This window comes from Miscanthus floridulus, chromosome 1, assembly GCF_019320115.1.
Source record: "Miscanthus floridulus cultivar M001 chromosome 1, ASM1932011v1, whole genome shotgun sequence".
Classification (NCBI taxonomy): domain Eukaryota; kingdom Viridiplantae; phylum Streptophyta; class Magnoliopsida; order Poales; family Poaceae; genus Miscanthus; species Miscanthus floridulus.
The window spans coordinates 202,479,154-202,505,463 of NC_089580.1; the positions used below are offsets into that span (position 1 = coordinate 202,479,154).

Below are 26,310 nucleotides of genomic sequence, written 5' to 3' on the forward strand. Positions count from 1 at the left end.
ATATATATATATATATATATATATATATATATATAGTTGAATGTGTAGTTAGAGGACACAAGAGCTAAAAGAATGCATGCAAGGATCAGATATATATACAGTATGACAGTGGTGCCTGATCGAGCCTTTTTTTCTAATAATATTAATAAAAATAAACAGTCAAGCAGAGGTGACCCAGCATACCAATTGTATTGGATTGGATCAATCAGTGATCAAGAGAGATCAGCATGCATGCATGGCCCATCTCCTAGGTGTTGCTCCCTAGGGATCAAGCCATTGGGAATTGGAGGCAGGCAACAAGCAGGCGGTGGCTCTTGAGACCACTCGCGGATTTGGCGCCTTCTCTACGGCGCGCGCGGAAGAGGAAGAAAGCGAGCTGAGAGCCAGCATGCATGCACAGTGCCGACCGCTAGACAGTGCACGAGCCTCGTCGCTCCACCACCTCGGGATTTGCTCAGCTCTTCTCTTCTCTTCTCCTCTCGAGCGCACTCGCTCCCAAGCACCGTCTCCTCCTCCTCTGCTCTCCCGCCACCGCCAGCGAGGAATCCTTGCTATCCCCATCCACCCACTCTCTCTTCCTCCTTCGCCTGCGCCTCTACTTATACTCTTCCCTCTCCCCACTACCGCCCTGACAGCGACACTGTCTAAAACCCGCGCTGATCGAGCACCTTCCCGGCTTCCTGCCACCATGGACGACAATGTCCGCGTCAAGACCCGATCTTGCGCCGGCGGCGAGACCTCATCGGCCGCTGCGGCGTCCAGGATCATCGCGCAGCAGTGGGCCGCGCGGCGCCGCCAGCAGGCGTGCGAGCAGATGGTGCTCACCACGCTGGACCTCGACCGCCGCGACCGCGAGTCCGAGCTCCTCGCGCTCGCGCGCCTCCACGCCGTCTCCATGCTCGACGCCTCCTTCCTCCACGGCGGGGACGGCGGACCCAGCGGCAGGAGGCGCGCGCGGTCCCCCGAACGCGCGCTCGTCAGGCGGATCGCCAGGGAGTGGGCGGCGTCGGCGTCCACGTCGCCGCGCGAGGGCGCGGCGCGGGGACGGGCCCCCGGTGCCGAGGAGTGGCTGGGCGAGAGCGAGCGCGAGCGGGTGCGCTCCGTCCGCGAGCGCGTCCGCATGGCCTGCCAGGGCTACGACGGGGAGGAGGAGGCGCCCAGGTTGATGCGCGGCCGGCCGCAGGCGCGCGCCGACGTCGTCGTCACGCGCATGGCCGTGGAACGCCAGCGAGAGCTGCAGGGCCTCTCCGAGCACCGCGCCGTCTCCGCCTTCGCTCACCGCGGCCGCATTCAGGTCAAAGCCAAACTAGCCTTTCACTTGGTCGATCGCTTTCATTTTCTTCTCCGTCCATCTCCGGAACCAAACATTTTGTTCTTATTACTTCTAACAAGAATGATCATATCGATACAATTGGCAAATCAAAGGGGTTGCTTTTTGGAGAAGCATAACTGCATAAGCATGATCATGGTGCATGTTCGTTTGTCGGTTGGAGCATGGATAGGTGCCATGGGCGGACCCAGGCCTAAGGCCACTAGGGCCGTGGCCCTAGTCATGGCGCGGTAAACCCCTGAATAGCTAGCTTGGGAACGAAAACCAGGCCTCCACCAAGGGACAGTCACATCGCAGGCCTCGCTTCATAGCTCATTTGTACTTCTATCTCGCATCTGCCGGCGCGTCTCCGCCGTCTTCCGCATCTGCCGACGCACGCCGGATCGGAGGCCGGAGCCTTCCCTCGTGACCTTGCCCCTCGCCCTTGCCGCTTCGGGCCTTAGGAGCTCGATTCGGGACAGTGCACGACTGGGCAAGCGGCTGTGCCAGGCAGCAGGTGCACGCATCAATGGATTTAGCCCTGAGCCGCTGAGCGCTCCCGTGCGGCTGCTGGCCGGTGGCCCGATGCCACTGCGCTGCGCACGTGCGCAGTACGTAGGGCAACAACGTGCTTACACGCAAGCTACCGCGTAGCAGCACAGGTGCTGAAAATTATTCCTTTCTTCCTCTCTTATGAGGAATTGTTTTCTTCTTTTTGGCCATTCATAGGATTTTTTTTTTTTGTAAAGCCATTCATATGATTTGATACACCTTGCAAAGTGATGCTGTACTTTGGTAAAAAAAATAGTTTTTTTTTCTTTGAAGGGTTAGCTGGCTAGTTGCTGTGCTGCAAATAGTATGGTGACACGGTACCTTGTGCGGTTGTGCTTTGTCCCTGTGATATGATAGTCGGCAGAGGGTATGCAGAAGCGGTGTGTAGCATGTCTTCTGTTTATGTTGCATGATGTGCACCCAAGTATTGTGTGTCAAGAAAAGTACTGCATTATTGTAGAGAGAAACTTGCTAAGCACCTAAAGTAGAAAAGCATTGTTTTAGTGTACTTCAATGAAATAGTCATGTCTGAGATATTGTCCTCTAGAGCATTTCATTGAATTGATCGTTATTATTTTCCAGTCTTTTCTCCGAGGTAGATTCTTTTGTAGCGGAAGGCCCATGAATGATGAGAGGTCGATTTCTATGACAACCAGAGAATTAGGACATGTTAGACAGAGTCATCTTGTATCTAGACTAAGGTATGACTTTCTTTGCCTAGTAGTACGTATGGTCTCCTCTACTGTTGCTGATCTTGGATTTTGCATGTTGGATCTTGCTTCACCCAATAGAAAATTAGGGGGAAAAGATATCTTGATCAAGCTGCAAAAGGAACACAACTTTTGCTGCCATGTCAATGTATCATTTTTCATTTTTGGTAACAGTTGACAAGAATAGGATATTATTGACATTTGATTGTTCACAATATATTGTTCTTGCCTAGGGAAGAAGTTCGCTTTGGAACAGAAAGCATCACCAACGATCAATCAACTTTGGTGGCATTGTCTGCTCAAACAAATTATATCGATAATGAGTATGACAGTGTAACACCTCAAGTTGTAAGTGATGATAACAATCATATAGAGAATGCAACTCGTGGCTATGAAATCCTAACACAACAATCAATGCAGAATGAAGATTCACATATTGAAAACAATGTAGCTAACAGTAATGATGCTCATCAAACCGACTTTGCTCAAGAACAAATAGATCGATATGAAGATTTTTCAGACTCAGGGTCCTCGGAACAGGACAATGATCATTCTAGTTATGCCTTTCCTGCTCCATCTAACAATGGCGTGCAACGGGAAGCTGAAACTTATGGAGGACAACAAAGTGATTCGCCATGGTCAAGGGATATATCTGGCACCCAGGATGGACATGACAACACCTTTGTACATAGAGATGAAGAATGGCTCATTATTGATTCTCAAGAACCTGGACCAAACTGGCAGTTGGGACGAAATTTCCCGTCAAGTAGAATCGTTAATAGGCTTCGTCCATCGGATGAAGATGTTTATGGAATTGAACTCAGAGAGCTCTTAAGCAGGTATTTTCTTGCAATGGTCCATGGAAGGTAAATGTTGTCTTTTATGCCAAATGCCCATATAGCTCCTTCATTTTGCAGGCGAAGCGTGTCAAATCTTCTTAGCAGTGGCTTTCGAGAAAGTCTGGACCAGCTCATTCGGTCTTATGTCCAAAGGCAAGACCATGATCCTCATAATTGGAATTTCGAGGAGCAGAGACCAACCACTGGTTTACTCAACGAAGATCCTATTGAAATTAGGATAGATGAACAGAATCGAGCCGAGAGAGACACTGCACATCAGTCATCAACAATGTTGCCAGATCAAATACTTTTCCCACAGCAACGCCAGTGGCATATTGAATTGCCCCATCACAATTGGTTTCAACAAAGCATGCATCGTTCTGAATTTGTGAGTCGTCTCTCCCACCAACTGGGAAGGAAAAAGTTTGTTCATTAGAGATCACTAGAGTCCTTTAGTGCATATAATTTAGAATATCCAAGCATTTATCTTGTTAAAAATGCTTTGCAGGACTGGGACACTATCCACATTTTGCGAGATGAGTTGACTGGAGTGCAGAGAGGAATGACCAACATGCAACAAATGTTAGAAGCATGCATGGAGATGCAGATAGAGCTGCAACGCTCCATCAAGCAAGAAGTGTCTGCTGCTCTTAACCGATCTCTAACCATGCAAGGTGCACTAGTTTTTTTCCTCTCATTCCAGTGTCATGGCATGGTGCATGATTAATTCACTGTGTTTGAAGAATGATTTCTAGAACTTGAAGCAGATGAAGAAACGTTAGAGGATGGATCACAATGGAAGCTAGCAAGGAAAGGAACGTGTTGCATCTGCTGTGACAACCAGATTGACTCCCTTCTTTATAGGTTAGTCAGCTATTTCTCACACATTTTTAGTTGTACTATTTATTTCAGAAATATTGTCTGAACAATAACCTCTACATTGTCTGCTACTTACCCTTAGATGTGGACATATGTGCACCTGCTCAAAATGCGCAAGTGAATTGCTCCATGGGGTTGGAAAATGCCCGCTTTGTCGTGCACCTATAATCGAGGTGATCCGGCCGTACTGCATAATGTGACAGGAGGAGCCTAGATAGAAATGTAGAAGAGGATGAGGTGGGGGTGTTAATTTGACTGAATGAAGAGGTTGTCTCATGAGTTCTGAGTTTGACTGCAGCAACAATAGTTGTATCTTAGGGAACATCCGAACATGTATTTTGTTCATGTATCCTCCATGCTAATGCATTTGTAGAGACTTTTAATCTAGTAACCATGTATTGAAATAAGTGATCCATGTGATCACTGACACTAGCCTTCGTTGTACTTTGCACCTTAGGATGCAGAAATGTCATAGCATCATGCAAACTAAAAAGTTGAGTTGACATATATGCATAATCCATATAACAACTAGACAACTAGCTACCTTTATCTGATCAATGATATTACTCTCGATCAATATTTTTCTCCGTGACAACCAGGCCCATGACCTATGTCTAAATAGGCAAATACCATAAGTTTTGTGGCAGGGTACTCGTCCCAGATGGCCCCGAGTACCCTCACCAGTCACCAAGACTATAACTGCCTCCCCAGGTGGTGGTATGCCAAGCCGACTGGCCTAGGACATTCAACGGGGGACTCATCTACTTGGCAGACATGGCATAGGCAAGATATATATGGAAATCGACTCCATCTATTTTAACTGACTCGAAAAACAACCTATAAACCGATCAAGATGAGACTATCAGTAACCGGGCGGCCCATTGCGCCATGATCCTGGATGAGAATGTTGTCGCTGGAGCAAGACCGTATCGGGTCTTGGCACGGACATCGTCATCCATGTTGGCGGGAATCTGCATGGTGGAATGCCCGACATGGATAGGGATTGTCGTTGTCAGATCGAGAGGGAGAGGGAATGGTATAAGTAGAGGCAGAGGAAATACGAAGAGAGTTCTTCGTTGGCAGGGAGAGCAAAGGAGGACAGGGAGTTGGCGGCCAGGGAATGTGTTTTTCGAGTTTCTTGGAGGAATAACAACACCGAGATGAGAGATGTAATAATTACCTCTATACGAAAACATACTAACATTTTTTATATCAAATAAGTATCATTAAATTAATTATGAAATATATATTTACCGTAAATATATTTATTTGAAGATATGAATATTAATATTTTTCTATAAAATAGCTTAAATCTGAAAAAGTTTGACTAGCCGTAAACCTAGAATTGTGTTTTTTTTTGGACCGTGGGAGTAACCTGCACACATGCAACGGCGTAGAAGATTGACAACGGTGGCCTCTGATTTGTCCATCTCTGTGCACATGATCCGATGTATTACAAGCTGCCTGCCTGCCTGGCAGTTGTGTTGTATACTAGTAGTAGTGTAGTACTTGACGACTTGTTTGTTTCTTTGTGAAAAACATCCTCGCCGACTGTAGTCCTGCACTCGTGCCCCTGCTATATATACAACAATATACATATATACTAAGCCCTTGTTTAGTTCCACCCTAATATTCCAAAAAATACTACAGTACCTGTCATATCGAATGTTTACGGCCCATGCATGGAGTATTAAATGTAGTCGAAAAAAAACTAATTGCACAGTTTGGTGGGAAATTACGAGACGAACGTTTTGAGCCTAATTAATCCATGTTTGAACACTATGTGCCAAATAAAAACGAACGTGCTACAGTAGCCCCAAATTCTAACTTTCTGGAACTAAACACAGCCTAATACAATATATTGTATATAATCTATGCATGCGTGCAAAGGTCCAAGTTAGTGATGCGTATCATGTATGGGCATGCATATGGCCACTTTGATACTTCCTCTGTTCTAAATTATAAATCGTTTTGATTTTGTTTTGGTTCATCCATTTTGCTGTGTGTCTAGATATATTATTGTATCTAGATACGTAGTAAAATAGATATACCAAAAAAATTAAAACGATTTATAATTTGGAACTGAGGGAGTATATATATAGTCCAAGTAAAAGCTAATCAAGGCTGCCTGACGTCCCTGCAGCAGGGCGTGGAATGATGGTTCATCGCCATGCATGCTTGTGTGCTTAATTAACCAGCCAACTGTCTGCACTGCGAATGTGCATGCATCCATCGTCCATATCTATTGAAACTCGAAAGAGAGTGCACGTACGCATATCGATCTGCACATGCATGGTTTCCACTCGATCTGAATCATGCACGCAAGTGCTGGTGCTGCCGACGTACGATAGATCCGCCATGCATGCATCCCTGATCCCTGTGGATCTGTTGTCCACTTGTCCTTCATGGCGGCACAATACAAGCTAGCACAACGCATGGCGATCGATCGCCGGTGCGTATGCTAAGTTGCTATCTTCGTTCCGCGTCGTAGAGAAGCCGCCAAATAAATCCGGCGATCGAGTGATCTCCAGAGGCATCGCCTGCTTGTTGCCTACCTCCAGGCTGGATTCCTAGGGAGCAACAACTAGCCATGGGCCATGCATGCTCATCTCACTCACCGATTGATCCGAGATCGATCCTAGCTCCTCCAATCCAATACAACTGGTACGCGATGATGGGTCACCTCTGGACTCTGGTTGACTGTTGTCTGTTGTTTATTAGTATAGTTCTTAGATCCACCCCTGCACATATCGCTATCATCCATCATCCATGCATGCATTTTTTTTTTCACACACACACCAAAAAAAAATCCCCCCTTCATTTGGTCCTCTTCTCATTCAACTATTTCACCGCCCTTGTAGTATCGCAAATATGCTTACTTTTTTTTAGACAGTCATGGACTCGATCATGCATGGTGTGTATATAAGGTGCATGTTGATAATTAACTAGAACAGTTGCGTGTATATTATGTAGACAAAAAAAGTTAGTTATGGGCATGGCTCATGAGTTCAGCCTTCAACTACGAAGCCTCGAAATTTACTTTTCAACATTGATGAATCTTTGCCTCAACTTTGTCAAAGCGTAATTTGAAAAAGGGAGAAGTCCACTTTGGGCCACCGAACTATTGCTTGTGTATGCTTTTGACCATTGAACTCAAAATCTAGAAACCTTAGCCATTGTACTGTTAAAATCGTTCATATTTGACCACCGAGCTACTTTCAATGGTCTTTTTGCTCCCTCCTTTACTTCGTCATTGCATCGTCCTCCTCCCTCCTTCTTTAGGGCATCATCTTTGCCTCCTCCCTCATTTACTTCGACACTACATCCTCCTCCTCCTCCCTCCTCTTTGGCACCGCCACCTCCTCCGTCATCCTCATCCTCATCCGCAAGGGAGAGGGGCCGCACGGCTAGCTGATGGCTCGATGCTTGTCCAGGCTGCGCGACGCCAGAGATGCTAGGCGAGAAGGCAGACCATAGGAAACATAGGCGAAGCGGTGAGTAGCGCTAGGCGGTAACTAAGTGTTGACACTAAAACTTGGTAAGCTTACGCTGAGAAAAAGAGATCGGCTGGTTGATCCGTTACATAACGCAGCTTTGGCACACACAGAGGATCAATTCGGAAATTAGATGCGATTGCCAATGCTCACGAAGGAAATAAATTATTATTTTGGTTGGATGTCGTCACGTATGCACAAGGCATGGTTCAATAATTAATGTATACTTGCATGCATGCAAGGCACGACGTCCCCTAAGCAAGTTGATTTGGACTTTCCAAAGTACATGCCGTGCTTACTAGAGAGACAAAGATGGAAAGACAGCTTACGGAAGAAGACTTAGTTACGGAAAGCACGTCTATGAGATCTTGGCCTAAACTACGTATTCCATTGGAACGGCAACTTCGGAAACAAAGAGAAAAGGATCTGCGCCCAAATGGTATACGTGCTGTTAAAGTCCAATTGCGACACGAGCTAAGCACCAAATTGGCCTCTTCTCAGGAGATATTGTTTAATATATTTGGATAGAAAGGCATGAGGATCGAGTGCTTCTCACGTAAATATGGAAAGCAAGAGGAGATGCAAACTGGAGTCCGTACATGAAGGAAAAATGAATATTATTTTGTTTAGGATAGAACATGGCGCCCAGGTGCAATTCAACAATTAATAAAGAAGCAAGGACACGTGCATGTACACGACCGACTAGGTGTCACATATTGGTATACGTATATTCAACAAAGTAATGTGCCTGACAAGGTCTTGCCGGTTGAACCGAACAAGAAAAGACATGTCAGTTAGGCTTACGCCACCTATAGGAATAGGAGTGGAGTAGAGTAGATTTTGACGAGTTCTTCGATAAACAGGGCTGCCATCAGTTAAGTCCAACCTCCGGTTTATCTGTGAGTATCCGTCACGATTTATATTTTGGTATATAAGGCTGCCCTCGGTTAAGTCTGATCTCTTACAAGCATGGTGTAAGTTAGTTATCATCAGTTAATTGTAAGGTTGCATCGGTCTAGCTCGTATCTCTTACAATTATCTGATACAAGTTACCCTTGATTCATATCAAAATTTGTGCGGTTGCATCGGCCCGGCTCGTATCTCATACAAATTTTAAAACGGATTAGTTATCGGCTAAATCTATTAAGATTGGTAGGGTTTCCTTGCTGTTTTTAATAGATTTGCTAGTTATCGATCTTGTTATAACTAGTATTCTTACTATTTGTAACAAAATCACCCCTTACCCGATTAAGATTGAAACGAATCAGCTTTATATCTCTCAAATCCATCCTCATGTTGCTTTTTCCTGTTTACATCTTGCTGTGACAATGGTTCCGGTTGACTTAGCCGTTTTGATCCAATCTTGATCGAAGATAGCATGTGGTCAGGACATGTTTAGCACTAGGTAAAGCTTTCTAGTTAATGAAATCTGGTCTAGAACCACCATTATGGCTGCCATCGATCCGGTCGACCCCCTCTGTTAGCACTATAGATTGGAGATCGTAAAATAGCAAGTCTTGCTTATGGTCAAACATAGCATCTGGCTGCATGCTATGTCTGCATGGACTATTTAGTCGATCGCCTATGCTTCCACGATCGTAGCATGCTTTCACGATTCCGTTGAGCGTGTATAGATTCGTATGCTTTGAGAGTTTAACATGTTATCTCTATCATGGTTGCATCGATCCAGCTCGTATCACCACTGTTAGAGATGGCAGATTGGATCTGATAAGTGTATGGACTTATCCACGTCCAACGGATGAATGTCCGTATGCTACGACTTTACTTTCACTGGAATCGACTGTTTTAGCCGATAGCCCGTACATTGAGAATATATTGGCTATTTACATGCTTTTACTTGTTTTTGTCTTGGTTAAAAGCTAGTATGTTTCTCATTTAATGACTCCACGTCTACTTCTAACACCTTTTTGCATGTTTTCATGATCATCGGCTGTTTAGATCTATGCAATTGAGTAACTGATAATTGCCGATATGCTCGTCTTGTTTATTATGCATAATGAACATGCTGGATATCGACTCTCTAGTCGATAGCCTTGTATCATCGGCTACTTAGCCGCACATTTGGAACTGTCTGGACAAACATCGGTATGTTCCACCTTAAATTACTGATCAATCTTGTCTCATTGTCAGTTGCAGGGTCAAATTGACTGGCATGCCCTAGGTCACGACCATCCGGTTCGGTGTCCTCCTAAGTCCGGGGAGAGCTCGGGATCTGCTCCACGCGGTTTCTCTCGTCTTGCTTATGTGTCGGCGGCATGGATCTACCCGTCACTTTTTTGCCATTGACACTAAGGAAGAATATGGAAAGGAAAAGGAAAATTAAAGGAGGAGGGGGAGGGGGAGAGAGAGATAAAAGGCTGCCAAAAGTTAGGTTGTTTAGCTTGTGGTGGAACATGTCATCTGGGTCATTCATGTCCTTAATATGGTACGAGTGTCAGCATTTTTCTTGAGTTATTTCATTATTTAACGTGATGACTTCTGTCAGCTTTGACATCAGTCGGCTCAATCTTTGTAAAGTGCTCGTAGGACGTGTGTGTGTGTGTGTCTTTTGCGATTGTTGTTCCATTCTATTGCGATATTATTTGCATTGTATTGTATCCAATGCTAGCTAATATATATGCAAATAGATGGAAGAATATTGGGACGCTAGCTGCTGTCCCCCGCCCACCTTATATGCATGCCCTAGCTAGGATTTCAGGGACGTACGGCGAAGAGTATGTGTATGTATATGTGCCATACTATATATATTACAAACAAAATGAAAATAGTACATCACATAAATGATCTGCTTCCTCAGTTTCAGTTTCAGAGGCCAAGTGAGTGATCCAATGGGGGAAAGTTAAATATGCCTTTAAGGACATACTCCTACGCATTGCGCCGTTAGATTCACATTGAGATATGTACACTGGCCGAGAAGAAGCGGACGCCGAGAGGAAGGAGCCCACCGAGAATGAAGGAGGAACCGATGAAAAGGATGCCGTCGAAAAGGACACCTAAGACATGGTCGACGACATGCTCGAGACGACCGCTACCGTTCTCGACGATGTCACGAACAAGGTGTAGGCAAACTCCAAGATTTCCTTTTTCTAAAAACTTATTGGCACCTAAAATATAAACTTCCTTTAACCATAGTCCTCTAATTGTCGTAGACTTTTCTAGGTGGCAACCCACGGCTATATAAGATTTTCAATTACTCATTTATAGTTCTGCCTATATGAGGTTTTCTATCTCGGGATCTGTCTCCCTCTTACTTATGAATAAAGTTATTTCATAGAACTCAACTTCTTTATCCACATGTCTAAGGCAAGTAATCATAAATAAATGAATAACCATGTGTCGGGTATCGATATTAGGGATACCCGGAGGAAGAAAGTTAACGGCCATGAACGTTAATTCGCCCGGATGGTCCAAGACGTATTTAAGGTCTCGCCCGACCCCGAGGGCACGGGCTCCGTCTTGCCAGACCTCGAGGGCGCGGGCTCCGTCTTGCCAGAACCCTCGGGCGCGGGTTCCATCTCGCCTGACTGGAATCCATACCGCCTCCAACCACTACGGGTCTAAGAGTACGACCCCAGGGTCAAACTTCGAACACCAGGAGGGAAGCGGGCACGTCTTGACATGACCCGTGACCACGACGGACCATACCTAGGGGCTCACGTCGCCAACAATGTCGGGCGTGCCGACACTGTGCTGCCTAATCCTTGTACAGCTTCTGACAGGAGTACCTGTTGACCACGTCGCCCGCCGGAATGGAGTGGAGCACCACGACCGACTGACGACGCCTGCGTATAGCGCTAGTGACGAACAGGGCTGCGACGTGGAGCCGTCCCAGTCATCATCTACTCCCTCCGTATAGGATTTAGAAGTCGTTTAGGACATGATTGTGCTTACCAAGGAGTCATTAGGTAGGAGGTATTCTTCCATGTTTGCCCTTATTAAATAGGGCTACGGGTATCCACAAGACAGTAATCATACGTAGCTCGATTGGTCAGGCGGCCGCGTCTGGAGGCCTGTGGGTAGGGTTCGAATCCCTTGGCCGACCCATTTTTTGGGTTGCATGGTCAACCGTTTTTGCATGGCACTGTTACCATGCGGCGCGGCGCTGGCTTGCTGCTCATTTGGGGCTGGGCGTGGTGCTTGCGGCTGGGCGGTTCCAGCGCGATTTTACCGTACGGAAGGAAGGCAAGGGAGGCGCTCCAGCGTCGATTTTCGCCGTTGGCGCGAATTCAGCCGCGATGAGGCGCGTTTAGCGTTGTTAGTTTGGTTTGTTTTTTGCGTTTAAGTGCACTGGCGCTCGTTTTTTTCCACTACGCGCGCGCTCAGCAGGTCCGACGCTTCAAGTGCTCAGCAGGTCCTTGGTTGATCTATTTAAGTGCTCAGCAGGTCCGACGCTTAAGTGCTTCATCCTCCCTTGCCTTCCTTGCTTGCTTGCTTAAACGACATGGCTTACCTCTTCTCCACTGCAATAGCTAATCCATTCGATTTGAACGTTCGTGTAGAAGAAGATAACGACGGCAATCTTCCATTCGATCTCAATGAGGCAATATTAGAGGATCACACCACATATGGTAATGTGTACTCCGTTCGTTTGTTCTTTTTTTTATATTCAAAGCAACAACGTGTGCTAATGTTTCTCTTTTTCTTTATTCTTTTTTGGACAGGGTTTGATTTGAACTTGCCACTAGACGAGTTTGGTGCGGTTGATTTCGATTATCTACAAAACCTGCCCGGTAAGGTTTATAAATGAGTTTGTTTTTTTTCCTATAGCTACAACATGCCGTGTCTAAGTATTGCATGAATGTGTTTGTTTTTTTCCCTATAGCTAGAACATGCCGTGACTAATTATAATTATGAATGTGGTTGTTTTTTTTTCCTATAGCTACAACATGCCGTGTCTAAGTATTGCATGAATGTGCTTGTTTTTTTCTCTATAGCTAGAACATGCCGTGACTAATTATAACTATGAATGTGGTTGTTTTTTTTCCTATAAATAGAACATGCCGTGGCTAAGCATATTATGAATGTGCTTGTTTTTTTCCTATGAATAGAACATGCCGTGTCTAAGTATTGCATGAATGTGCTTGTTTTTTTCCTATGAATAGAACATGTCGTGGCTAAGCATATTATGAATGTGCTTGTTTTTTTCCTATGAATAGAACATGCCGTGTCTAAGTATTGCATGAATGTGCTTATTTTTTTCCTATGAATAGAACATGCCGTGGCTAAGCATATTATGGATGTGCTTGTTTTTTTCCTATGAATAGAACATGCCGTGTCTAAGTATTGCATGAATGTGCTTGTTTTTTTCCTATGAATAGAACATGCCGTGGCAACTAATGTTTGTTTTCTTTTAACAGAACATGCTGTGGAGGCTCCCGTTGAAGAACAAGTTGAAGAACCCCACCGAAGGAAAGAAATGTTTGAAGAGCTCCGAAAACAAGTTTATCAGGCTTTGTTGGCTAGAAGCAACAATGGGAAATTAGGCAAGAAAGATACTGCATTTGTTGCTGCTCAATTTGGTCTTCATATTCGGTCAGTTCAGCGATTATGGAAGCGAGGTAAAATACAACTTGCAAACTCAGTTCCGGTTGTGGTTTCTAGTTTAAAGAAGGGTAAAGTTGGTCGTAAGACAATCCCTGTTGATTTGGAAGCATTGCGAAACATTCCTCTAAAGGAAAGAATGACTATAGAGGATGTGTGCATGAAACTAAACATGAGCAAATGGAAGATTCAAAAGTATTTGAAAAAAGGTTTGCTTAGGCGCCACTCTAGTAGCATCAAACCATATCTCACTGAAGCTAACAAGAGGTCTAGGTTAAAGTGGTGTGTTGACATGATTAAGAAGGATTTGCTTGATGATCCAAGGTTTAAGGATTTGTTTGACTTTGTGTTCATTGATGAAAAATGGTTCTACCTATCTCAAAAATCTGAAAAATATTATTTGCTTCCCGAAGAAGATGATCCCCATCGGACTTGTAAGAACAAGAATTACATCCCTAGGCTCATGTTCTTGTGTGTTTGTGCTCGGCCAAGGTTTAGGGATGGGAATTGTATTTTTGATGGCAGGATTGGTTGTTTTCCACTTGTTACTTATGAACCGGCTATGAGAGGTAATGAGAGAACCGGCCGTGTCCGTGGAGACTTGGTTATGAAGCCCATAACTTCGATCACTAGAGACGTGATTAGAGATTTTATGATCAACCAAGTGTTGCCTGCCATTCGAGCTAAATGGCCAAGAGAAGATGTGGGCAAACCAATCTTCATTCAACAGGATAATGCACCTTCCCACTTAAAATTGGATGATCCGCTTTTTTGTGAGGCTGCTAAGCAAGAAGGATTTGATATTCGCCTAATTTGTCAACCACCCAACTCTCCGGATTTCAACATTCTTGATTTGGGTTTTTTTCGAGCTATTCAAGCAATTCAATACAAGAAGAATGCAAAAACAATAGAAGCTCTAGTTCCAACAGTACAAGAGGTAATTTGATCAAATTGTTCACACATGTTTCAATGTTTTCTTCAACAATAAATTTGCTCATTCATTCATTTCTTGCACAATTGTTTTGTAGGCATTCTTGGAGTACTCGGCACACAAAGCAAACCGAATGTTTGTAACGCTACAAAGTGTTTTGATGGAAGCTATGAAGGTGAAAGGATGCAACAAGTTCAAGATTCCTCACATGAAAAAAGAAACATTAGAAAGAGAAGATCGGCTGCCATCTTCTATCCCTTGTAATCCATCTTTGCTAGATGAAGCCGAGGCTACTCTTGCTGCATGAAACAAATAGATTGATGCTAGTTAGCTTAATTAGTAGAGACATCCTTGTACAGTTAATTAGAACTAAAGCTAGTTATCTTACCGATGCTTTGGCGTCATCCTTTGCCGGCAGCAGATCCTTGTAATGTTGGATGAAAAGCTCGCAGTCGAACTCGTCGAGGCCGTGAAGCATGGCGCGGATTATGTATTCCGCGTGGAATAGACCGCAGCGAGAGCATGGCTAGAACCGCGAGTGCGCATGATTCCATGCTTGGCGGTCCTCATGGACGAGATGACAGCGAGCGCATAGAAAAGAGCCCGGCGGCAAGGAATCCAGCACCATCTCCGAATCCGGCGCGAGCTCCAGCAACTCAGGCGTGATGGAGTCCGGCGCCATCTGCGATTCCGGCACCACCTCCATCTTCGAGTCCGGCGCAACGACCTCCTCCGGCTCTAGCAACTCCGGCGTGATGGAGTCCGGCGCCATCTGCGATTCCGGCACCACCTCCATCTTCGAGTCCGGCGCAACGACCTCCTCCGGCTCCTGCGACTCCGGCGCGACGACCTCCTGCGACTCAAACACGATGAGCTCCTGCGACTCCTCCGCGGCGAACTCCTCCAAGTGCGGCACGACGTCCTCCGCGGCAAACAACAGACGCGACGACGGACTCTGCGGCGAGCAGCACCCGCGCCGCTGGACTACACGGCGATCAGCACCTGCGCCCCTGGACTCCATGGCGAGGAAGCGAAGGCAAGCCCTAAACCCTAGGACGCCGGACTCCACGGCGAGCGTTCGGCTGGAGAGTTCCTTAGCTGGCTAGCGTGCTGCGGAGAGGAAGGAGCGCGTGATTACTGCCTTGACGCGGCGCTTATTAACTCGTGGGCCGAGCGCGGCGTGGGAGCCGGAGCGCGTGCGTGGGAGCCCGAGCGAGGCGTGGGAGCCGAAGCGTGTGCATGCAGGGGCAGCAGCGTCCACAGCTTTGCATGCGTCGTACAACGACGTCTTTTTCTCAACTCTGATTAAGCGCTAGAACGTCTTCTAAATCGTATACGGAGGGAGTACAAGTCCGACGGGACCCGCATAAAGGAGATGAAGGACGTCACGACCCTAGAGGCCTTCTTCTCCCTCGCTTTTCTCCTTTTCTCTCTTTGTAACCTACGCCTTCACCTTCACCTTCACCTATTAAAGGGGAAGCAGGACGCCCCATGGAGGGAAGATAGGCACAAGCACACGGTTGAACGAGCTCAACAAGACTCAACTCCGTTCGATCTTTTCACCAGAGACTTGGGACCTTCTCCCTCTCTCGCCCGTTTGTAACCCCTACTACAAACTAATGCCGGTAACACGAGCAGCAGTAGATTGGATGTAGGGACATTCCGCCCGAACCAGTATAAACTCTTGTGTCCTCCGAGCACACCATCCGGGCCAGACGCGCAAACTAGAAATTTACTAGCCGGTGATCCGAAACACCGACAGTTGGCGCGCCAGATATGAGTTTTTTGCGCATCTCGACGTCCACATCAGGCCTCGAATGGCTAGTTACGACGTCAGCCGGGTCCCGGGCGCGCACATGCGCTTCGGGAGCCTGGACTTCATCGTCACGATAGAGAGAGAGTTGGCGCAGGCTCCCGCTACCGTCCAGCCTCTCCACCCCACTGGCCTCGACGCGATCGTCGAGGCGCTTGAGGAGCTGCAGTTGCACGCGCCAGAGGCCCGTGTCCCCGGGAGCGACCAGCTCCTCGGCTTCGACTACGGGAGGCTGGAGCGCCAACTCGACGTCTTCTTGGGACCCAGACCATCCCGAGAGGAGCTGTGCTGTCTTACTTTCTCCTTCACCAACACCATGGTGCAACTCGCCGGAGGGAACCGCTCTCCCCGGAACACCTCACCCGGGACGCTCCGACAGCGTTCCCGTTCGGTCTACGCAATGCTTCGGGGACCGTTGACCACCTCATGGCGCAGCGCATGCACCCATCCCCTACGACATGACCGCCTGTGACTCACCCAACGTGAGCGAGATTGAACTATGAGTCAGGTCAGGACTCCTCGGCCGCGGCTCCGCTTGTCCCATACAAACAAAATGATGATAGCTGCCTCTGTTTCAGTTTTACAGGCCAAGCCAACAGCCATGGCAGAGCTGAAGTGATCCAACTGAGTGATCCAAGGGCTCATGCATCCATTCTCATCATGCATCTTCTCTGGAGGGACCACTCTTCTACTTGTAGGACTACTTGCCACTTGATTCTTCTTCGCCCTCCTTAAAATTTACACTACGCACTCTTCTAAAATATATCTAGACTAGCGCTGCTATCGACCATTACAAACACTAGCTAACTAGTAGTATATCATTAGTTACAACTCTTCTAACCAACGCAATCGTGTAGTCACTAATTCAGCTGGCTACGTGTCAACAATTGCAGGGCAAGCTTCAGGAACCAGACACATGGGAAAATGACGAAATGCAACTGCACTTACCCTCCTGAGGGTTAAAAGCTTCATCAACAATGTGATGCACGTACCACCACGGCAACTTCATTCATTATTATCCATAATCTGCATACGCTGTAAAAAAACAAGTTGCAACCTTACATGAACAAATGGGGCTCCCTTCACATTATTATATTATTCTACACCCAAACTTTGTATGGTACAGAGTGCAATATAATGACTGCTAGCTACTAACCCAGCCACTTCACTGCTCTCACAAAATAGAATAGAGTAACTACATTTATCGACAATTAAGGGGTTGACTCTTTTCAGTATAATCAATCTAAACAGAGGGATCCGAGGGTCATCGATCTGAGTAACCATATCAACAACTGTCCATCACCCTCCAGTCAAACTCATCACAAATTGGCGTATATATATACCAGATAAAAAGGCACGCCATTACAAATAAATTGGTTAAATACCAATAGCAATGGGATCATCATATCACAGTGTAGGGGCCGCATCCCCAAGCCCTGGGCAGTCACAAGGTCACAGTTCACCGCATCACAGGGACCTTCAGTGTCTGTCTCGGAGCGCATCCTCCAGCACCAGTTAGCTGGTCCAGGCTACATTGTCTGACTCTGCACTTGCACTTGCTTGCTCTCACATGATAATCTGATATAAACCTCATAATGCCACAAGCATGGATAAAACACGGCTTGATGATGCCCATCTGTACAACCAGAAATTAAGTTTTTAATATTTGGTTGGGCAAAAGGAGGTGTGTGTGTCTGAGCACCAAAACAGATGGTGGGATCCTTTTGATATAAAGTTTGAAACCAGTTTCACAAGAAATGCTATCGGATGCGTCCAACTATCACGAGAAAGATGCAGTACCTGTGCTGTCAGCCTCATGTTTTGGCAGGCAACAATTCCACATCGTGCTAAAACCACCTGCCTTTCTTGATAGCTTTAAGCTCCATCACTAATCGTTCCCTCTGAGCCTCTACCTCTGCATACTGCAAGCTCATGTTGAGTAATCGTTCCTTCATATCTCTTAGTTCTCCTTCCAACTGCAAAATCCTGTCGGTATTACCCTCCTTGCCATCTCCATCAGCAGATTGCCCCTCAGGCATCGGACTGTACATAAACAAAAAGAATTTTTATATTATCATGGAAAACCAACAATCACATAGGACTAACTCTTGTGGACTCTGTTCTACAAGTTCAGTATTGCGGATAATATCCTAAACCAAAAGTGGTAACTGACTTCGATATTTCTGTTAGTTAGCAATGCGTGCTCCAACTTTAACACATGAAACTAAACCCAATCAAGTTTCTCCTGCTCGCAATATTTTATAAACAATTTGCAGTCGAGTCACAAGGTCCAGTTCATATGAAAGAGCAGTTCAGATAAGGTGAGAACTATGAACAGATTCCAATGCACAACATATTACACAACCTTACATCAGAATGAAACGAAAGCACTAGTATATGATTGCAAAAAGAAAAAAGATGTAGCTATACTGGCACACCATTACGGCATTACCTACTGGTTAATGAGATTAAAACATTTATTCTAAGAGACCACTAGCATCTCCCAGAGTGATTTCCTTGCAGGATTGGCAAACTTCAGTTTTTCAATTAAAGATTAGATGAAAATTACGTATAGAAAAGGCATACTTTCTCAACATGTACTGGCCAATGCTTTGCTTGTGATTCTTGTCCTCTAAACTAAATAGCTAATGTCAAACTCATTAGTCATGCTAAAAACAAAACAGAATAGCTACATACAACATTCCTATCATTCTATGTACACTCATCATCTCACAGGACACATTTAGGTTGTGATGGTAGGGGTACCTCTTCTGTTGAGCTCTGTACATCTTATTTTCCTCCAATGCCTCTGCGAGCTTAGTTTCCAGTAACTGAATTTTTGACTGAATGGCTGCCTGGTTATCTCCTCCAATCTCCTACAAGCACAAGGAAATACAAGGCACAAGCAGATAGAAACATCAATAAGGAGGAATTGTTTGATCATCATAGCAAGTACTTTACTTCAAATGGCTAACCTGCTTTCCAAGGTTCTCTTTAACGTGGGACATTTGCTCAAAACCCTTTTCCATAATTTGAACTCTCCTGGTGAGATCCTCATTTTCCTGCTCGAGAGATTGTATCTTCCTCTGGTACTCACTGTTTGATCTCTTGATCCTACTGAGTTCGTTCTTTAATTCTGCTTCATGTACATGTGATGCTTCTGATGCTGATAGATCACTCTCCAACCTCACGAGCTTTGCCTGCATAGCTATTCTGTTTCGCTTTTCTTCTTCACCATTTCTCAAAGTCTCCTGCATATCAGAAACTTTATCTGTTAGCATAGCCTTCTGTGCTTTGAGTTCTTCACATTCCTCAGTCACCAAGCGCAGAAACTCCCCCAGTTTCCCTTTTTCAAACTTGGCCTCATCAAGAGAACTCTGAAGTTTGAAAACCTCATCTTGAAGATTCATTATTTTCTGAACCTGAAGTTTCAGGCCAGATATTTCTTCCAGCATTTGTTGTTTCTCATAATCACTAGATTTAAGCTTCAGTTCTAGTTCATTAGAAGTCTTCCTTAACGCATCTTCATTGGATTTAGCAGCTTCCATCAACTTTTTCATATGTTCAGCATCTGATGTCAACATTTCCTCGCTTTGTTTGGAGGCATTAAGGGAATCAACCAATCCTTTAATCTTATTTTTAGACTCCTTACGAAGGTCTTCCAATTGAGATTCGTAGTGTCTCAATTGTGCACTGACGTCTTGGAGATTAGCCTCAAGTTTAGCATTGTCTGCTCGCAGGACAGATACCTCTCGAATAGCATCCAGAGTGGCACTTTCTCGCTCCTCGTGCGTGGAGGAGACCTGTGCAGTGAGGCTGACGACCTCCCTCTCAAGATTCTCTACTTCAAGAGTCTTTTCTTTCTCAATCTTATTGAGCATGAAATGCGCGCGATTAATTCTTTCTTCTTGTTCCATGTGCTCCTGGAATATACTCTCCAATTCTGACAATAAAGATTGCTCTTTAGAAGAAATGTCCTTCTGTAGTGACGAAAGCTTTGCCTCAAGGAACTCCACTGTTTTGCTAAACTCAAAGTTCCTTTTTTTCGAATCATCCAGTTCCTGCTCTTTTTGCGTAAGATGACCGTGTAATTCCAACTTCTGCTTTTTCAGATCAGCAGTTAGATTCTGAAGAGAACTGCACTCTTCAATAAGGCTCTCAACCGTAGATTGTAGTTTAGAATTAGATCTTCTCAGAACTTCAGAATTATCTTGTGCTTCTGACAATCTTCTTTGAGATTCTTGTTGTTTCTGCTTAAACTCGAGCCTTTGAGTTTCCATCTCTGATTGCTGACGCTCTACTTTATCTTTGAGATTGATGATGAGAGATCTGGAGTCATGCATCTGCAGCTCACTTGACTCCTTTTCATTTGTCAGGTAAGTCAATTGTGCTTCCAGTCCAGATATCCGTTCTGACAACTCTATGTTTTCCTGTTCCAGCTCCGATACATGCAACTCTAGTTCAGCTTTGCAGCTCTCTAGCTCAACTATGTTCCTCTCAAGAAGCTTATTGGTTGAAACATGGGAATCTATACTGCTGGAAAGCACAAGTATATCTTTCCGCACTTCATCCAAGCATTTAGATGTGATGCTGCTTTCTTTAAGCGATGCGGACAGGCGTTCCTCAAGCTGACTCTTCTCTGCCTGAATCTCAGAAATAAAATTTTCCATCTCAACCTTGGAACGCCGAAGGTCATCATTTTCCTGCAGTTGCAATTCAAACCTAGCCTTTAGTGTATCTGTCTCAGGTTGTTCAGTATCCTCTAGATCTGCTATTCTCGATTGGCACTTCCATGTCACACCAGATTCACAAACTCCCAGTTCAGTAGAATGTAAACCGTTTATCTTTCTTCTCAGCTCAGATAACTCGAGATTGCTTTGTTTCAGCTCCTCTTGGCTTTTTCGGAACTTTTCTTCTAGCTCACAGGTTTGAGACCTAAAATTTAGCAGCTTCAGCTCAAGGTCAGCACATTTTCTCTGTAACTCATCTGCATTAGACATTGATGACTCAGAAAAACTGTCGTCTCTTAACATTTCCTTATTCCTAAGTTCCTCCTCCAGTTGATGAATCCGGGATGTAAGCTCTTCGAATTGCAGCTCATTGTTGTTTGAAATACGAGGAACCTGACCTTTTGTCAGACCATTTTCTTTCAGCTTATATATAAGCTCCAAATTTTCATCTGTTAGTTCAGAGCAGTCCTTCTCAAGCTCTTGTATTTTAGCCCTTAAAATTTCATTTTCTTTCTCCAATTCAAGATAAATGGCATTGGAACCTGCACCACCTGCATTTCCAATGTTGAGAGCACGATCCAATTTCTCCCTCAGAATTGTGATTTCATCCTCTTTCATTGACAGTTTCTTAGCCCACTCTTTGTCTTCTTTTACTAACAGCCCATTCTCAGGATCAGCAGTCTGCTTGACCTTCGAAATCTTAGATATTTCAACTCTCTGTTCTTCAATGGTTTCCTCCAGTTCCTGAAGAATGGAAAGAAGCTCTATATTTGACTCTTGAGTCCTGTTTAGTTGTATGGTTAAGTCCGTATTCGATTCTTTAAGAAACTTAGCCTCGCCTTCAAGTTCCTTCTGCAGGTCTATCCAGTCTGAACGTTTTGGTGTTCCTGTAATTATTTGCCGTGTGTTTACATCTTGTAAGGATGATTTCAATTCTTCTATTTCATGCCTATATGAATCCCGTTCAGCTTGTGCAGCAGACAGCTCAACTGCTAGCTCAGCCTGTTGCTTTGATTTTTCAGAACACTCCTTTTTCAGCATCTCTAGATCAGCCTTCAACTTGCGAGAGTGGCGTTCCCACATTTTTGCCTCATCACGGAGCTCCTCAATTGTTTCTTCAGCAGTTTCAAGGAGATCTTTAGATGAGTCAGATGCCCCTATAGATAACTGAGAAAGGCCATTTGAAAATGTTTTTGGAGTATTCCCTTGCAGCAAACTTGGGCCTGAGGCCCGAGAACTAAAAGACGAATTGTTGGATCTAAGCCCGTCATCACCACGACCAGCACTAACATAACTAGCATAGGAACTAGCAGAATCCTGCCTTCCCACATAAAGTCCTCCATTAGAGTTGTCTCTAGGAGAGAAGTTTGTTCTATCTGCAGTACTATCTCCAGAATTAGAACTCCGATGGGACCCTGATGCAGAGAAACTTGTTTCCTGCAAAAAAGAAGACGGCACAAATAATCAGCATGGACACATAATACTCTGATAGAGCATGACATGTAACCAAAATATGTCACTTGCTGATGGTGAAATTGCAGTCCATATAGAAAACTATACCCAAATGCGAGGAGCTCCCAAGAGTTATGCAAAAAATATCTTTATGGCATAAAAAGGTTTTCTCTGTAGTGGTAATGACGGTAGGTTCACCAGCTTCCACATTGGAGTATCTTGTGGATTTATGCATACATGCAGGTCATGTGCAACAGAGGAACCTTTGTGGAGGATGAGATCATCCGCGCATAATTGTACTCGTGCAGTTTACAGTATGGCTTTTGTGGCTTGCTGATCACTAGTGAACTTTATGTGATTTTTTGATTTATGAATAGGTCATTGAGTAGGAATTCAAACTTATCATAGCTCTTGTGCAAGATAGTATACCCCACAATAACTGAAAAAATTCAAGACTTTTGCTTGATGACTATAGGCGAAAGATTTCATCAGCTTTGCAGAAAAAGATCCACGGACATGTTATTTTTTCATTCCCTTCCAGGGTCTGACATTGAAACATCAAAATGGGGTGTTTTAGCTACACGGTTGAACATATAGCATTGGCAACTAAGTTCCACGTTATTATTCATGTAATCAACAATTTCAGGGGAAATGGGATAGATCTCTTAAGGCATCACAGTCCAACAACAACTCAGGATGGAATGGGTAATGTTTGGGACAGCAAATTGTTTTAAGCAGTAGCATACCCTGTTTCCAGATTCATCTTGATAAGTTCCACCCAGATGATTTTCGGATGAAGAACGAACACCCTTGTTGAACATACCATCGGAGCAATCTGACCTGTTGTCCATCTCATCATTGGTTGGCGTTGGACTACGGTCATCGTGACGGGGAGCCATATCCCTCAATGATCTGACACCACTACATAGAAATGGGAGAATTATCAGGATTTGAGTGAAGTGAAGAGACACTGAACACAACTTGGCAAGAATGAAGTACTCAGGCTTCAGTCTAGTTACCTCAGCTTAGACTTTGTGCCAAGACATTGAACCTTAAGCTGCAAGTGAGGGGAAAAATATGAACGTCAACATAAGTAGTACTAAGGACAGACACCATCAGGCATGCTGCCAAAAGTACAAGCATGAAATAGGCACCTATGTAACAGTTGGCAGCTATGATGGGAATGTAATACCAGCATTTTTTTTTTGGCTACCGAATCATGTAAGCAATGCCCAGATGACCCTTGAAAACGAGGAGGAGCAATGAATAGCCAAAACGCACCTGTAAAACTGTTCCAGAGTTGCATCTCTTCAGCGGCAAAGAGATTGCGGTTGGATCGACTATATTCAGAAAATTAGACAGATTTAGAAAAATCTCCCCAAGAATGCCAGATTTTGTCGATCCCTGCAACATTACATGAGAGCAGTCGTTCATGACCCAATAATAAGCCTAGTGACAGGAATAGAACAGAGTAGATAGACGAAGGTAATAAGCACCGAGACTGAAGCATGAATTGGACATCCAAGAATGGGTAAGGTGGGAAATATTACATATAGGTTCCAAGAGCTGGATATCCAAGCATCATATTACATACCAGGGAGACAATAATCTTGTACTGGCATTCTTCAAATTCTTTGGAGACTTCGTCCTTGGAGAACCATATGGGTTCCAAGATGGTGTCGGGCCACTGGCATATTCCACTCCGAGAAGCTACTTTACTGGACTTTGCAATTGTTTTTCCATTGTCGACTGAAACTATGGATAGGAAGAGCCTGTCTGATACCGCGGGGGACCTATGAAAAAACAAGAAATGAATCGATAAGACACAAAAACGAGGGGATACATGTCATGTAGCAGATGGGGTAAAATAAACTGCAGGAAAGGCACACACATATGAAATGAATGAGAAGGCACACGCAATACAAGAGGGCAATGCGGTATCCCCTTTTAATAGGCCGTGGTTAAAATGAAGAGGAAGGACCATTTTTTTCTCGGGGTACACGCACACATGAATGAATGGCAGGCACCTCGTGAAATAAAGTTGACCCCCCTAAGAAAGTAGACTGACTGAATGGCAAAAGGTAGCCATTGAATCACCAGGGGGAGACTGGGAGAGGAAGCAATGCGATTTGCATATGAGGTTGGTATGGTACAGAAAAACAATAGGGATTGCCGTTTCCCTTTTAGGAGCGGTTCTGAGGTAGGCACACACGTGACGTGAGTAAGGGTGGTGACAAGAATCAAGGAGGCATAATAACGTGTACAATACGAACTAGTAAGGTCGAGTATGATCCTACATTGATGTAACACTCCAAAGGTGAAGGAATGTAGGTTGAATGACGAGTGTCTGTCATCAGTAGCGGCCTTGGCCTACCGGGAGCGAGCAAATCAGGAGATGAAAGAAAGGCAAGCAGCAAAGCGATTACTCCAGTAGATAGAAGAGAAGAAATTGTCCTAATCGAAGGGCGGGCCTGGTGCAAGCGGCAGTCTTAGCGCCTGTGACCGGAACGTCCCGGGTTCGACGGTCTCCTCGCAGGCGAGGGTAAGGCTTGCCCCTAACCCCCTTCTCCAAACCCCGCTGGGAGCTCTCTGCACTGGATACGCAGGGCCTCTGTTTTGTATAGGATCGGGTAAGCAAGTTTTGGTACTGTCTGTCCTCCCCTGGCCGGCTGGCCCTGGAAGAAGGAAGTGGGGAAAAGAAACGATTTTGGTACTGAGGGAGAGGAGTAGGACAGCCCCCGAGGGAGGGAGGGAGAGCAGGAGGAAGAGAGAGAGCAACCTGGACGGCGCGGAAGTTAGAGAATCTGAAGTCGAAGCGCTCGCCGACGCGGTCGGAGGAGCGGTGGCGGTGAAGCTTGAACATCCTGTCCTCCTGCTGCTGCTGCTGGTCGGTCGTGGTAGTGGTAGTGGTAGTGGTAGCATGCGATGCGGCCGAGGGAGGGCGGCGGCAGAATCCTGGACCGGCCTCGTCCTCCTCCGGCTCCTCCTAGATTGGGGCTGGGATCGGGAGGTGGAGCTGCGGTTGGTGATGCTGACCTGAGATACGGCGGCGCATGGAGCGGCCGTGCAGGTGCAGCGCAGCAAAAGGCGTAGGGTGGGGATGGGGGAAGAAGAGGAATCTTAGGAAGGGGAGAAAGAAACCATGTCCCCCGACTTCACCCACCTCTGGGGGTGGTGGGGGAAGGAGACGGGGGAGGAGAGCTCAGCTGGAGAGGGGGGAAGAGGGGAGGTCGGGACTCGGGAGAGAAGAAGAGCCAGTAGCAGAGCAGGAGGCGGACCTGACCCCACCAAGCCAAGCCGCCCTGGCGGGGAAAGGGGATGGGAATGGGAATGGGAATGGGAATGGGAATGGGAATGCAGGAGCACGAGGTAGGTGTATCCCCGAGACCGAGAGTAGAACGCGCAAGCTCAACCTCTCTCTCTCTTGGTGGCGTTTGCTATGGCAGGGAGCAATTAATTTGATTAATTAATTACTCCATTAGGCAGCATACACAGCAGGCCAGGCTGCCTTGTGGGTTGCGAGATTTCTAAGGCGATCCTTCTTGTCCACCACCGCCTGTCATGGTCGTTGTCCTCTCCTCCTCCTCCTCGTTAGGCAACGGCAGTGGCATTGTACTGCTCGCCCTCCCCATCTCCTTCCTCGCCTGCTCGCAATAACTGGTTTCTTATTGTAATTTGATCAGCTAAATTATAAATTATTTATGAGATGAACTCTATCTGTCCCTAAATAAATAGATTTATAGAGTTGTCTCAAGTTAAATTTTTTTAAACGTTGACCGAATTTCTAGAATAAAATGTTAAGATTTATAGTATCAAGTTAGTGTCATTAGATTTATCATAGAATATATTTTTATAAGGTGTTCATTTTATGTCATTGATGTTGTTACTCTTTTCTATAAAGTTAGTCAAATTTAAAAAAGTTTGATGAACATGGATTCTAGAAATTGATTTATTTAGGAACGGATGGAGTATTAGCTAGAGAGGGGACTCATTAATACTAGCTTTTTATAAGTTATAAATGTTGAATGAGTTCAAAATA

General features: G+C 45.3%; 3 protein-coding genes across 4 annotated transcripts; 2 read left to right on the forward strand and 1 right to left on the reverse strand.

Annotated features, from left to right (window-relative positions):
- The first annotated feature begins 353 nt into the window (after window positions 1-353).
- LOC136509617 (uncharacterized) lies at window positions 354-4,651 on the forward strand. 2 transcript variants are annotated; one of them, XM_066504367.1, is made up of 8 exons: window positions 354-1,294; window positions 2,444-2,562; window positions 2,805-2,919; window positions 2,992-3,410; window positions 3,489-3,798; window positions 3,919-4,084; window positions 4,178-4,274; window positions 4,372-4,651. In XM_066504367.1, the coding sequence occupies exons 1-8, from the start codon at window positions 389-391 to the stop codon at window positions 4,487-4,489; spliced, it is 2,250 nt and encodes a 749-aa protein (XP_066360464.1). In that variant the 5' UTR covers window positions 354-388; the 3' UTR covers window positions 4,490-4,651. The 2 variants fall into 2 exon arrangements, with proteins under 2 accessions (XP_066360464.1, XP_066360459.1); XM_066504362.1 differs by having other exon boundaries at window positions 2,805-3,410.
- A 7,594-nt stretch (window positions 4,652-12,245) lies between these two features.
- On the forward strand, window positions 12,246-14,583 carry LOC136470300 (uncharacterized). Its single transcript, XM_066468191.1, has 5 exons — window positions 12,246-12,372; window positions 12,466-12,534; window positions 13,162-13,779; window positions 14,224-14,282; window positions 14,374-14,583. Exons 1-5 carry the CDS (start codon window positions 12,246-12,248, stop codon window positions 14,581-14,583), a joined length of 1,083 nt encoding a protein of 360 aa, XP_066324288.1.
- Window positions 14,584-17,152: 2,569 nt separating this feature from the next.
- Window positions 17,153-25,508, reverse strand: LOC136450838 (uncharacterized). Its single transcript, XM_066451476.1, has 9 exons — window positions 25,049-25,508; window positions 23,866-24,061; window positions 23,553-23,675; window positions 23,291-23,328; window positions 23,018-23,192; window positions 19,065-22,256; window positions 18,856-18,965; window positions 17,890-18,132; window positions 17,153-17,725 (listed from the first exon to the last, which is right to left on the reverse strand). Exons 1-8 carry the CDS (start codon window positions 25,132-25,134, stop codon window positions 17,937-17,939), a joined length of 4,116 nt encoding a protein of 1,371 aa, XP_066307573.1. The 5' UTR covers window positions 25,135-25,508; the 3' UTR covers window positions 17,153-17,725; window positions 17,890-17,936.
- Between the last annotated feature and the right edge of the window lie 802 nt (window positions 25,509-26,310).